We start from the raw sequence: 14,873 nt of genomic DNA, 5'->3' as shown, positions 1-14,873 counted from the left end.
CTCTCCATGCCACTGGAACCACAACACTTCCATCATTTATTTTGGAGAGGATACAAGATGGGCTATCAGAGGATCAGCTGTGGTCAGGGGGATGTGCTGGGGAACCAAGCTGAACTGGGGTAGCTCCCCACACAGTGCCCCAGGGGCACATTGGAATTCAGCTTTCTGAAACTAATCAATCCAGAGACAGAGGGTGAACGGTTCCCTTAGTATAAAGCGGTTCTTTTTTAAATGGGAGTTACACAGACATTTAAAGACACTTGCAGGTTTCGATAGACTTAGTCGAGAAGTGAAAGTCCCAGCCAACAGAAACCAATGAAAGTAACAGCCCGGACTCAGGGGCTCCTCACGTTCAAACAAGCCAAGATGTGCATTAAGTCTCTAGATGGGGTTTTATGAATAATAATAAAAAAACGGAGAGTTTTAGACCCATCTGAGTAGCACAGATGTGAGAGGAGCTTCCTGTGCCTGGGACACTTCCTAACTGACCCCAGTTAGGCCCAGAAGGCCTGGCATGGGCTAGCAAAGGGGCTCAGCAGGCAAAGGTGCTGGCTGCCTGGTCTGGTGACCTGAGTTCAATCCAGAGGACTTAAATGTTGGAGGGTGAGAATTGACTCCTACAGGTTACTCTGAGATCTCCATTCATGTGCACACTCGTGGTGATATTTTGATTATGATCTAACAAATAAAGATCAGGGTGCAAAATTAGCCACACTAGTCAGTCATACAGGGCCAGGCAGTGGTAGCACACATTTTTTTAAGCAATAATTTTCAGTTTACTAGATGAAACAGACTTGCAACATAGTCTGCATGAATGCAAAATAAGCCATCTACAGCAAGTGATAAGAAACTGGGCAAAAAGGAAAAAAGCATACATTGGGGGGAAAAAGATTCTCTGGACATAAAAAAATCAAACCATTATTATAAAGGATTTTACCAAGAGCTGCTATTACCCCACCCCGTTTGCTGGAAGTCACAAGAGCATCTAGCACTGTATTCGTGTCAAATATCAGATCAGAGCATCCTAAAGCAAAGCCAAAAAAAAAAAAAAAAAAAAAGGAAACCCCAACCCCACTAAACCGTAGAACAGTAACTCCAGAGTTCAGATTCAAAAAAGAAAGTGGCAATTGAGAGAGGTTGATGGTGGTGGTGATAATCCTATGAATGGGTTTTTGATTTCTCTCCTTCCGGGGGATGGGTGGAGGATGCTCATTAGGATTTGTAGTTAGAGGTTAACCATGTGAGCTCCTCATAGAGTCCGTCCCCGGAGGTGGCACAGGAGGGCTGCACATACCAGTTCCTGTCCCGAATCCGGGTCAGGCCCAGTTTCTCCTGGATCTCATGGGGTTTCATGGCATCGGGCAGGTCCTGCTTGTTGGCGAAGATGAGGATTATGGCGTCCCTCATCGCCCGGTCATTGATAATGCGGTGCAGCTCCTGGCGGGCCTTGTCGATGCGGTCGCGGTCGGCGCAGTCCACCACGAAGATCAGGCCCTGGGTCCCGTTGTAGTAATGCCGGTGGCACACATCTTTAATCCTAGCAGCCACCCTAGTTAGGCATGGAAGCTGGGCGGTGGTGGTGCATGCCTTTAATCCCAGCACTGGAGAGGACTATAAGGCGGGTGGAGAGAGGAGTGCAGTGTATTCCGTCTGCAGTCACACTGAGGACAGGATCGCCCCAGCCTTGATAAAGGTAAGAACTCTCTAGTGGTTGGCTGCTTTGCTTTTCTGATCTTCAGCTTGAACCTCAATATCTGTCTCTGGGTTTTTATTAATTGTGATATACATACACAATTTAAAAATGTAATAAAAAAGACCCCCAACTCTTACTCAAGCCAGCAGGAGGGGCTTAAAAAAGGAACCCTCTTCCAAGAAAACACTGGGGAGGATGCCTGGGACAACCTGGACCTTCCAGATCACCCCAGGCAGTTCCCCTTCTGGGGATGAGGGGATGGGTCCTAGAAGGTCCAACACACTGGCATTTTCTTTGTGTGGAAGCCAGGTAGTGTCAGCTTCATTCCGGGATGTCGCATTGGTCACTGGGAACTGAAAACATAGCCAAGGCCACCAGGGAAGTGGCCAGGTGGAGCCCAGGGGGAGGGAATTTTATCTATACCAAGGCTCTCAGCATCTGCAGCCTCTGCATCCCCCTCCCCTCTGCCTGTGTGAGGTTCAGAGCACACAGTCAAAGGCTAATCCACCTTCAAGGTCGCCCTACGGTTGCTAAGCATCTCCTGAGCTATTTTTACCGATTCCATCACCACCACCACCACCACCACCACCACACACACACACACACACACACACACACACACACACACACACACACCTCAGTGTTGTGCATCCTCTTGATGCAAAAACTCATCAGGCTTTGATCTGAAAACAAAAGAAGCTGGAGAGATGTGAGTTCAATCCCCGGCATCCATGCTAAATAAAGCTGATGTGCGACCTAGCGTTATGCCAACTTGACACAAGCTACAGTCATCTGAGAGGAGGGAACCCTAATGGAAGAAATGACTCCATTAAGATCTGGCTTTAGGCAAGCATGTAGGGAATTTTCTTAATTAGTGAGTGATGGGGGAGGGCCCAGCCCATTGTGGGTGGTCGTCTTGGGTTCTATAAGAAAGCAGGCTGAGCAAGCCATGAGGAACAAGCCAGTGAGCAGCACCCTCCATGGCCTCTGCATCAGCTCCTGCCTCCAGGTTTCTGCCCTGCTTGAGTTCCTGACCTCATTGCTTTTGATGATGAATAGTGATGTGGAAGTGAGGGAAGAAACCCTTTTCCCTTCAAGTTGCTTTTGGTCATGGTGTTTCATCACAACATTAGTGACTCTAACTAAGACAGCTAGGTATCATGGTGTACACCTGTTCCCCAGTGTGAGGAGGTAGAGAGAGGAGGATTCCTAGGTCTTGCTGGCTTGCCAGCCAAATCAGTGAGGTTTACGCCAGTGAGAGACCCTGCCTCAAAAAAAAAAAATAGTGACTAAGGAACAACACCTGAGATTGTGCACTGACATCCACAACACACACACACACACAGATAGACAGACAGACACACACACATAGACAGACTGACAGACAGACTCACACACACACACACACACACAGAGGGAGAGAGAGAGAGGGAGGGAGGGAGGGAGGGAGGGAGGGAGGGAGGGAGGGAGGGAGAGAATGATATTAAGAAAAGGCTAGGGATCCTGCGCTCACAGCCATAGCAGTGTCCCTGCCTCTGCTGCAGTGGGAAGGGTTGGCTGTAAAGGACTTGAGCCAGGAAGTGCCTACTGATGTTGGGCAACCAGAGGCCCCAGGAAGCCCCACGGTCCACTGTGTTTGAGTCTCCTGAAATAATATTATTTATTATTCTTGGCTGAGTCACTCTTGCCAGGTAGCACTAGGGAACCATGTAACCTCTCCGGTTTTTGCTGGTTTGTAAATGAGCTAATTGTATTCACCTGCCCCATGAAGGTGTTGGGCAGCTAAAACAATTAATGGCAGAGAAGAGGGGCCCCTTAATCACTGGGTGGGCTGGCCCTGAAATCCTAGCCTTGCCCAAGTGAAATAGCTAAAGGCCATGTGTGGTTGACTGGCATCCCAGATAGTAATCACCAAGTCATAGTCAGCTTTGTAAATAGCAAATGTGTAGCCAGGCTTAGGAGGACCCTGGAGTAATATAGGACATCAGAAAGATGTTTGAAATCCAGCTGTGACACTTCCCAGTTGTGTGACTCTGGAGAACCTCCCTGACTTCTCTGAGCCTCTGTTTCCTCTCCTATAGAAAGCTGTGATTGTATCTTGGAGCTGCTGGTGGCAAGCTCTGGCTTAAGGTTGCCATATCGTTGTCACCTGATTTTAGTGGGAAAGTGGGATAACTCAAAGGAAACCAGGTTGATGCAACTGATCAATAAGTCATCATGGCCGGGCGGTGGTGGTGCACGCCTTTAATCCCAGCACTCAGGAGGCAGAGGCAGGCAGATCTCTGTGAGTTCGAGGCTGGGCTGGACTGATAGCCTCCAAAACAATACAGAGAAACCCTGTCTCGTAAAAACAAAACAAAAAAAAAAGTCATTGTGACAGTAACAAGATGAGCAGAAGGCTTTCAAATGGGCAAACCAGCTCTCAGCATCGCTCTTAACAAACTGAAGTCGACTTCGGTGGTGCACTTGGAAGGCTGAGGCAAGAGGATCTCTGTGAGTTTGAAGTATACACAGTAAATTCCAGGGCAGGACCACCTAGTGAGACCCTGTCTCAAAGCAAAACCAACAACAACAAATGAACAAACACAAACAAACAAACAAAAAGAAAACACTATAAATTATTATTATTATTATTAGCAAATTGACAATGATTAGTGATTGGAATTGTGTTAGTAAGGGGGGGATAAATTCAGATAAACTGTTGCAAACTCTAGGGCACAAAATTCACCCCTTACCAGAAGTAAGGCTAAGGGTGTGTCTCGTTGGGTAGAGGGTTTACCTAACGTGGACTCCATCTCAGAACCTCATCAACCAGGTGTGCTGCCCATCATCTATAATCCCAGCACTCCAGAGGTGGGGGCAGGAAGATCAGGTGTTCAAGGTCAACCTCAGCTACATAGTAAGCTTTCTGCCAAAACCTGGGCTATGACAGAACAGCCCCCTACCGTGTATGTGTGTGTGTACACACACATATGTGTATATATACATATATGTATACAATATACATATGCACATACATATACACATATGTAAATGTATGCACACACACATATATACATATACATGTATGTATGTGTGTGTGTGTATAGTATGAGTTACAGGTTCAAACACTTCTGAGCCATAGAAGCACTTCCCTTTGTTAATATGTGAATGTGTCTGTCATTCCTTCATGCTATCCCAGGGGAAGACTTCAAGTAAAAGATGAAGCTGGGATATCTCCAAGATTTACTGTGGATCTGTATCCTGCTGGGGAGGGCAGGGAATCCTTAAACCACGAGGAAGATGGTTGTGAAACAAACAAGCAAACAGGCAACCTCATGGTTAATGCCCCAGATCCCTCAATGAACCCCATAAAATGCTGGCAGACAGGAAACTCCCCCCAAACTAATGAGGCTTATTTTTACTCACCTCCCCCCACCTTTTCTTTTGAAATTAAACATTCTGCCTGGGGGAGGAAAAACCGAATTTCCCCATGGGCTGGGACAATCACAGGTCCTCAGAAGAGGGAAGAGGGTTGCAGAGGGAGGGGATACTGGATATTGGTGAGGCTTTGGGTGCTGTGATCTTTGAAGATGAAGGGCAGCTGGCCAGGGACCAGAACTCACCCTGTTTTAGTCCAGGGAAATTTGGTGCACACTCCCAACCTAAAGAACTGTGGGGGAGCGAGTCTGTGCTCTGAGGTCACCCGGTCGGTGGTGACTAGTCTCAGCATCTGTAGGAAGTCATGTGCCTGTTCCATCAGCAATTCTACTTGGAGGAATCGGCAGGTAGACATTCCTGGGCAGGGAGCAGATGGCCGAGCCCCATCTCCACTGAAGCCTGTCTCGGTAAACAAGTGCATATCCATCAACTGGGGATGGAAAGTTAATCTGTGTATGTCCACATCCGATGGAAAGAGAAACGGCAGGGAGAGAGAGGAGAAACAAGGGGGGAAAGAAAAGGAAGGAAATAGAAAGTTGATGGGGGAGGGAGGGAACCCAGCCAGGCATAGCCACACAGATCTGTAATTTTAACACTCAGGAGACTGAGACAGGAGGATCACTGTGAGTTCAATGCTAGCCTGGGCTGTATAATCCTGTATTAAGAAAGAAGAAAAGAAAATAAGGGCTTTGTAGATTTTTCAGGGCAGTTGTTCTCAGGCTTTGAACCCATGGCTGTAGACCCCAAAGAAAAGGACCATGGGAGCTGGCAATTTTTCCAGAGAGAATGGGAACAGCCCTGACTCAGGTGGCTTTAACCCTTTCTTGTCAGAAACAAAACATTCACATCAGCGGGGCTTCCTCCTCACCCGGCCTTTCCCGACAACCTTCTGCAGGTTAGCTGTCCGGTTGATTGACAAGGTAGTTATGATCTTGTGACAGCCAGCTAGCTCAAATCCCACCCAGACAAGGGTCCTCATTCCCAACTGCTCACAGACCAGGAAGGCGGCACACAGTTCCCTTGACCATCCCCACATCCAGCATCGGCACACAGTTCCCTCGACCATCCCCACATCCAGCATCTAAATCACAGGAAGATGATCCTTGTACCCCCTATTTCAGCAGCACCCCCAGGTAAGCAGGAAGACGCGTCCTAGTCCAATTCTGTTCCACCCCAGCTGCCCCCAGTCAGCCCCACTGGAGCCCCTCTCAGCCCATGCCACCAGAGCCTTTTGTCTTCCCGCCTGGGGACAATTGGTCTGCATGAAGCATTAAATCGCCCAAAGAGGGAAAAAACAAAGGCAGCAAAGCAAATGCATTCCCACTGTGCCACCTATGAACCTCAGAGCTGGTCCCAAGTTGCTTGAAAATGAATGTCATGCAGGAAGGAAGGTAAGCCTTCCTAATTTCAAAAAATAAAAAGTAAAAACTAAATCTTGTTACAGGACAGAACTGGGTGAGACAACCGTGGTAATAAGCCACCAATCGCCATGTCAGCAAGGCTGCCAAGAACCAACCGCCAGTTTTGCGTGGTGACTCTGGAAGCAGGCTGACCAGGCAGGTTCAAAACCCAAGTTTGTTTAACTGGGAGTTTTCAAAAGCTGCTGGGTATTTATAACCAGAGTTCCACCCAAAGCTGGGGTGAACTGGGGACATTTTCCTCCTCTCTGCTTTCCTGCCATTGAGTAGGAGCCAGCTAAGGGAGAGAGGGCCATGGGGGAGGTGGTGAACCTAGCAGATGCAAGGAACAATGGAGACGCCTCATCTAGTGTCAGGGGTATGGAGGGGCCTTCCTGGGCTGGAGGGTTCAAGGCCAGCCACAGGCTGAGCTTGAAATTAGAGAGACCAGAGACAGAATCCAAGCTCTGCTGTTTGCAGGATGCATTTGTATGGCCCCCTTATACTCAAGCATGTGACTTTGTAAACCTTACTCGTCTCATCAGTTAAGTGGATCTGATAAGAGCCACGTGTGTGTGGACCGTCAGCTTAAAGGTAAGGTCTGGTAGCTGTCTGATGCCGCGCGGTACACACATAAAGCCATGGGGAGCTAGATGTGGACACCCATGCCTGAGAATCTCAGCACCAGGTCCTACGGCAGGAGGATTGCCGCAACTTCCGGGCCATCCTGGGGTACAGTGTGAGACTCTGTCTCAAAAGTAAAAAAGACTGAGCCCTAAAAGCGACATCTACGTCACCCACTGCACAGCTCAGGGGACACGGGGAAAGAGAGGAAGAAAGAGTTTGAGCTCCTGAAGGCAAGGCGTGCTATGGAACACCGTTTCTGGATATGTGACTGTCGCACTCATGAACTCACAGTGGCTCTTAGTGCCTACACACCACCTACACCAGACTGAGTCTGTCAACACCTGTCACCTCTGGGGAGGGGGCTCGTGGGGCGGGCCCCACCCTCTGGGAGGAGCCATTGGGAATTAATGGCTGCTGGGGAAGTTAAGAGGCATCTTATTCACTCAAGCAGCCCTAACTCAGCAGGACACACACACACACTAATAATAGTAATAATAATAAACTAACAAAAAAATCCCACAACATAACAGGATGAAGCCTGTTGGGAGGAAGGGATTCTGAGGAACTGAAAGGGAGATGAAAGAGGATAATGGGGTGAAAATGATCAAAACACAGCATACACAAATATGAAATTGTCCAATAATAAGATAAAATGTGAAAAAAAAATGAAAAGCCAGATGGAGGGAAACTGCATGTAGTACTGGAGTTGTCTGGTTTGGATATGTGTCGGGGAAGCACGCAGCTAGGAACGGTTCCCGAAACAATGGAACCCTGAAATTCGCAGGCAAATGGATGGCACTAGAAGAAACCATCCTGAGTGAGGTAACCCAGACACAAAAAGACAAACACGGTATGTACTCACTCATATATGGATTTTAGACATAGATCAGGGGAGTGTCAGCCTACAGTCCCAGTGCCAGTGAGTCTGAGACACAGGGAGGTTCCCAAGAGAGATGCATGATACCCCAGAGAAGTGGAATGAGGCAAGATCTCCTGAGTGGATTGGGAACATGGGAGGAGGGGAAAGGGAAGGGGGGAGAGGGGGAGAAGAGGAGGGGAGAGGAAGGCATGGGGGGGGCAGGAAGGTTGAGTTAGGGGAAGAATAGAGGAGAGCAGGATAAGAGATAATAAAGGGAGTCATTAAGGTTTGAGGAGAGAGCTGACACTAGTGAGATTTCCAGAGATCTACAAGGATGACACCAACTGGCAAACTAAGCAATAGTGGAGAGACTACATTAATAGCCCCTCCCTGATGATGAGATTGAGGACTACCTTATATGCCATCCTAGAACCTTCATTCAGTGGCTGATGGAAGCAGAGACAAATACCCACAGCTAAACACTGAACTGAACTCCTGGAACCCAGTGACAGATAGGGAAGAGTGATGAACAAAGGGGTCAAGACCATGCTGGTGAAACCCACAAAGACAGCTGACCTGACAAAGGGAAGCTCTTGGACCCCAGACTGATGGCTGAGAGGCCAGCAGGGGGCTGATCTAGACTCCATGAATGTAGGGTCAGTGAGGAGGCCTTGACAATCTCTGGGGCCTTGGGTCAGTGTTTACCATAGTGTATGAATTAACTTTGGGATCCCATATCACATGGAGGGAAGCTCTCTCAGCCTGGACACATGGGGGAGGGCCTAGGGCCTGCCCTGGATGAAATGACAGACTCTAGAGATCCCCCATGGAGGCCTCACCCTCCCTGGAGACCAGTGTGCGGACTGGGTGGGGGACTTGGAGGGCTGGAGGAGGGGCAAGGGAGGAGGGGTGGGAGAGAAAGCTGGGATTGACCTGTGAAGCAAGACTGTTTCTAGTTTAAATAAAAAATATATTGGAAGAAATTTTTTTTTAAAAAAGGAACGGTTCCTGGCAGATCCACACTCAACCTCTGGTCCCCGGTAATCTCCTCCAGGTATCTACAGGCAGATGATGCTAGCTTCCTCAAACCGCACCCAGCATCTCCAATGGTCCTACCCTTCCTGTGGCAGCTCCAGTGCGATGGTCACACCTCCTGTGTTTGCAGAAGCAAGAATCCCATCTCTTCAGCACCCAGGTCTCCAGCACGAGACCACCGAGGGCCCGGGGTGGAGCAGGTGGGAACTTGTGCATGGGGGTGGGGCCGTGGTGCACAAATCCGTGCACACATGCACACAGGTGTGTGGTGTGTAACTGTTTCCTCCTGGTGGGACAGGATCACAGCCACTTTAATCACTGCACCTGTGGGCCCCCTCCATGAGATCAGGCCTGTTAACATTGCCTTGTGGGGCTCAAGAGGCCCAAGGGGCTCATGAGGTCCTCGTGAGGCCCTGAGGTAGTGTGAGTGAATCGGCTTCTTGGGACTCTTGAGGGTGTAGCTGCTCATCTATCTCCCAGGGCACTCTGGGAGAGTGGTGCAGCTTCTGGTGAGTCATCCAGGCTGTGGGTGCTGTAGCTGCCCTCAAGACACCAAAGGGACTTTCTAGTGGTGGCTTTGAGCCACCAGTAACCAACCTGAAAGCCACCCTCGGATGGAATCTCCTCTTTGGTCTGTCAGTGCCTGTTCCATGTGGGCGAACAGACTTTTCCTTCCATCTTTTCAGGACAAGGCACACAGTTGTGTGTGTGTGTGTGTGTGTGTGTGTGTGTGTGCTTGTGTATATGCAAGCATGTGTGTTCATGTGCTTGTGTATATGCAAGCATGTGTGTGCATGTATATGTGTGCACATTTGTATATGTGCATGCATGTGTCCATATCTTCATGTATTTATATATATATGTGCATGTGTATGCTTTGCGTGTGTATATATGGTGTGTGTGTGTCTTGTGCATGTGCCCCCATGCATATGTGTGCATGTGTGTGTATATGTGGGTGTAAATAGGCATGTGTGTGCATATGTATGAATGTGTGCGTGTGAGAGAGAGAGGGAGCAGGAGAGAGAGAATATGCACCTTCCAAGGACAGAGAATGATAGCTGTGTAAGCTGTTAGTGGTCTCTTCAAGGCCATTGTTTAGCTTCTCATCTTGACCTTGGAGTGTGAAGGACAGTGTTTGGAAACAGTATAGGGCTGTCACTCTGACAACAGGCACACTTCAATTCATCTCTAACATCAGCCAACCACCTGAAGTGGCTTTGAGGGCACAGTCCCTGGTGAGACTGCCCCACATCAGACACCAGCTACAATCACAGACTCCAGGCCGCCTGCACTCCTGGCCAGTGGGCTATAAAACCAGAGAGTAGTAGTTCCAGTGACCTCCCCCACCCCTTTGGTGTGGCCATTCACCAGGACAGCTGGTAGATCTCAGGGGAGCATTATACACATAGACCACTCACTGCATTTTATCCTAGGAGACATGACCAGGACCACCAAGGGAGAAACGGACAAGGTGAGGTTAGGAGGGTCCCTTAATCCAGAGCCCTTCTATGAAATCAAGGTAGACCACCTCTGGTCACATCACTGTGTTCACCCCTACCAGGAATCCCCAGAGCTGCCAAGGGGCTGTCCAGCCTCGTGTCTTCCTCAGAGTGCCCAGAGTGCCAAACCTCTCAGGTGGACACAGACCTATTGGTGACTGGCCCCATCCTCAAACATCTGTATTTTAACATAAGCTTAGATGCATGCAGGGGTTCGTGGATAACAAAAATGCTCCTATCACATGAGAAAGTCAGAAGAAATTACACAAGAGCCTCATAAGAAACGAGGATGACCAAGAGCACTCTAGGACATCATGAGGGCAGACTGGAACCTGTGACTGTGAGCAACCAAGTGTTCCTGTCCCCCACCCCAATTTCATACAGGATGTGCATTCCTGATCCAATAATCAAAATCAGAAATGCCTCGGAATCAGAAACCTTCTGAGAGTTGACATGATGTCAAATGGAAAGTTCTGGGCCTGGAAACCACCATCCTGTACATTGCTGAAGAGGGTCTATCGAGCGACTGTCAGCAGCTGTGTACGGTGTGGATGAAAGAAGTGGATGCTGGGATTAGACGTGGGTCCTGTCCCCAAACCTTTAACATGTCTGTAAATAGAAAAGAAATCCAAGCCGGGCAGAGGTAGTACACATCTTTAATCCCAGCACTTGGGAGGCAGAAGCAGACAGATCTCTGTGAGCTCGAGGCCAGCATGGTCTGCAGAGTGAGTTCCAGGACAGTCAAAGCTACACAGAGAAACCATGTTTCAGAAAAAACAAACAAACAAACAAACAAACAAAAAACAAAAGAAAAGAAAAAGAGAAAGGGAAGAAAAAAGCAGAACTGAAAACATTTCTGGTACCAAGCACTTTGGGTAGTAAATACTCTACACTGAAGCTTAAACCTCAATTGGGGTCACTGAGATGGCTCAGCAGGTAATGGAGCTTGCTGTCAAGCCTGACAGCCTGAGTTGACCCCCCAGTACCCACATGGTAGAAGGAGAGAACTGACTCCAACACGTCATCCTCCATGTCCACACTGTGGTGCCTCTGCATGAGGGCTACGGCATGTGCGTAGCCGTCAGAGGTCAACTATCAGTTCTCACCTTCTACCTTGTGGGTCCCAGGGATCCAATTCAGGTCGCTGGGCTTAGCAGCAAGCTCCTTACCCACTGAGCCATCTTGTAGGACCTGGTCTCTCCTATTCTTAGCACCCAGAATAATGAAGCAGGTTGTCCAAGAGACCTCATCTTTCTGTCTCTGAGAAAGCACACCCTTTCCCCAAGAGGAGTCTCTAGCCTCCATTTGCCAGCAAGTAGTCTCTTTAAGACCTCCGCTGCTCCAGAGAGAGTTTTAAAATTAACTGTCAATTAAAGGAGGTAATTGGCAACACGGTAGTCATCCATTTTGTTTGTAACCAATGCTGTCTCTTCCCTTCAGATCCGCAGATGGACCTAGGGGAACGGGCAGTTCCCAGTGACCAGTTTTAATGCAGGCCTTCCTCTTCCTCCTTCGGAAGGTGAATCCGGTGGATGGTTTGGATTTTCCAGTGCTTCTGTGTGGAAGCAAGCTTGCAGATCTATCTGTGAGGGTATTTTGAGAGCCTTGCATGCATTTTTATTGGCATAAAGGTTTTTCCAACAGACTCCACAGCACTTGGGGGGAAATGATTATGGTTGAGAGAAAATCTGAGTCCTGGAACACAGAAGACAGGATCCTCATTACTCAGTACGCTTGCAGGCTCCCATTTTACTTTCTTAAGCATGCCCTGGCCTGATTTGACTTCAGCTCGGTGTGTGTGTGTGTGTGTGTGTGTGTGTGTGTGTGTGTGTGTGTGTGTATGTTGTGTACATATGCATGCACACATGCATGCACACATTCGCATATGCAGATGCATGTATCACAGCACATGTGGAAATCAGAGGACATCCTTGCATGTTGGTCCTTTCCCTCCACCTTCTTTGAGACAGGGTCACTTTGTCATCTAAAGAATTCTCCTACCTCTGCCACCCATCTTGCTGCAGAACACTTGGTATTGCAGACAGGCTGGCTTTAAATGGATTCTGTTGGGATTTGAACTCAGGGTCTCACGGTTGCACGGCAACTCTTTATCCACTGAGACCATCTCTCCAGTCCCCATTGGGCTTCTTGGGAATTCCTACCATGTGAGTCCCTGCTTGCCCTTGGCCTGTCTTCCCCACAGGCTGGAGGGGAGGGAGAGGCTGTGCTAGGGTTCATAATGATCTTTCTCTGGATTCCACTGCTCTGGCTGACTTCATCATTAATGAATATTTATAGAGAGGGACGATTTGCTAATTGAGTTCCGACTAGACAGGTAAGTGCTTGCAACCAAGACCATTACGTAATGGGGTATAGGGGATGTGTATGCATATTAAAATGTGCCACAGAAAGGGACAGTGCTAGAGGTCTTATCTGCATTCTGTCACTGGTCCCAAAACACAAGTTACGATTCACACAACAGGACCTGAGAAGGCCACACATGGGGCTGGCAATCAACTGGGATCAATGACCACTTCAGGAGTAAGTGGAGAGTGACGGCTGTCCCTGGTGGATAACCAGGCATTCCAGAGCTGCCCCCAAGCATGCAGCCTGGCTTTCCCCATGCTCTCCTCCCTCCTCAGGGATTTGGATGAGTGAGGGATGCCCCCACCTCTGTAAGCTCAGAGGTGACACTCTGCATCAGGACTGGTGGGTGGCCCAGCATCTGTGAATTCTATGTTTGCCAAACCATTTAAACAGCTTGGTACGCCTGTGAAGTTGCTCCCAGCCACTGTGTCAGGTAGACACACCCTGGGTTACCCCTCCCCACACCCCCAGCACAGAGGAGAAGACAGAGGGAAAGGAGACATGACACTGTGAAATTTGAAGTTGTTCAGTATCACCAGGAGGAAAGCCAAGTTCATTTCCTGGCTGGGAGCTGCCATTTGGCTATGGCAATTGCTGAAATGGGCATATAGGTACCATTGTGTGTTCATATGTATGAAACAGGTTCTCACTTAGGAGCCTAGGCTGTCCTGGGATTTACCATGTAGCCCAAGCTAGCCTCAAACTCACACCAACCCTCCTGTTTCAGCCTCCTGAGTGCTGTGACTACAGGTGTAAGCCACCATACTGATAATATAGGCTTATTCTTTCTCTCTGCATTCCCTCTGTCTTAGTGAAAACTATCTCTCCCCCCTCCACTTTTCCTTCAGTGGGATTTACTTTAGTATTCTAATATTATGTCCTTCCTGTTGATACCCATTGGGCACTTCTTTTGGACGGGAGCTGTGCTATCTGGCTTAGAGTGCGTAGAAGCCCTGGTTTCTGCCTGCTAGATGTGTACAGAGCCAGCTGTGACAATGACAGATGTCTCTCCTGCTATGGCTCAATGTCTCCTGGCTAGGATGCAGAATTCCTCATAATAACCACTGTCCTGGACCTGTCAGTCACACTGCAAGCTTTAGTTCAAACTCGATTTCTGACCTTCAACACAGAGTGACCATGGATTTTCCTGTCCACCCAGAGTCCTTCTGAGTGCAGAGGTGGACCACTGTTAGTGGCACAGGAACAGTAGCCCTGAGGCTGTCCTGAGTGAGCAGGGACCCGTAACATGAATAAATAAAAGAACCCAGAGACTGATATTGGGGTTCAAACTTCAAGCAGAATATCAGAAAATCAAAGCAGCCAGACACTAACTCTCACCTCTACCTCGGGCTGAATGGGCTGATCCTCTTTCCACAAGCTCTCGCCAAGCCTCAGACTGTAACCTCTCTTCAGCATGGCTGAAGAATGAATGCCTCCTTCTGGCTATTTGTTCCTGTCTTTCATATCCACCTAGTGCTGGCATTAAAGCTGTGAGCTGTAGTTCTCTTTTCAACTAATTTAATCTTGTGTAGATCTGGGTGGCCTTGGACTCACAGAGATCCTTCTACCTCTCAACCCTGATTCCTAGGATTAAAGGCGTGTACAACCACCTCCTAGCTTCTGGCTGCTGGGATTAAAGATGCATATCACTACTGCCTGATCTCTATAGCTTGAGGCTGACATTGCTTTTCTGAATCCTCAGTCAAGCTTTAATAAATCATAAATAGTATACCACTACAGGGACCTTTAGTTGTCCTACCACAAGCTTCTAGAAGGGAAGATGTGTTCTCCATGTAACGAAGCTATACACAACTCCCATGGCTGGCCTTTGCATTCCTGGACTGTAGTCAGTGATTTTGTTTTCCTCTGAGAAACAACACACGAGGGGACAGGGAGAAGAGACAAACATTAGAAATTTAAAAATGTAATATCTGTGGATGTTTTGCCTGCATGTGTCTGTGCATCATGTGCACGCA

The 14,873-nt window shown here is 48.4% G+C and overlaps 1 protein-coding gene across 1 annotated transcript; it reads right to left on the bottom strand.

Moving 5' to 3' along the window:
• Positions 1 to 757: 757 nt before the first annotated feature.
• LOC101830717 (ADP-ribosylation factor 6-like) lies at positions 758 to 9,247 on the bottom strand. Its single transcript, XM_005079045.2, has 2 exons — positions 9,147 to 9,247; positions 758 to 1,549 (listed from the first exon to the last, which is right to left on the bottom strand). The coding sequence occupies exons 1-2, from the start codon at positions 9,245 to 9,247 to the stop codon at positions 1,213 to 1,215; spliced, it is 438 nt and encodes a 145-aa protein (XP_005079102.2). The 3' UTR covers positions 758 to 1,212.
• Between the last annotated feature and the right edge of the window lie 5,626 nt (positions 9,248 to 14,873).

Source organism: Mesocricetus auratus, unplaced genomic scaffold (genome assembly GCF_017639785.1).
Source record: "Mesocricetus auratus isolate SY011 unplaced genomic scaffold, BCM_Maur_2.0 Super-Scaffold_100025, whole genome shotgun sequence".
Lineage (NCBI taxonomy): Eukaryota > Metazoa > Chordata > Mammalia > Rodentia > Cricetidae > Mesocricetus > Mesocricetus auratus.
The sequence above is the reverse complement of the archived record's forward strand: the minus strand, read 5'-3'. Positions and strand labels throughout refer to the sequence as shown.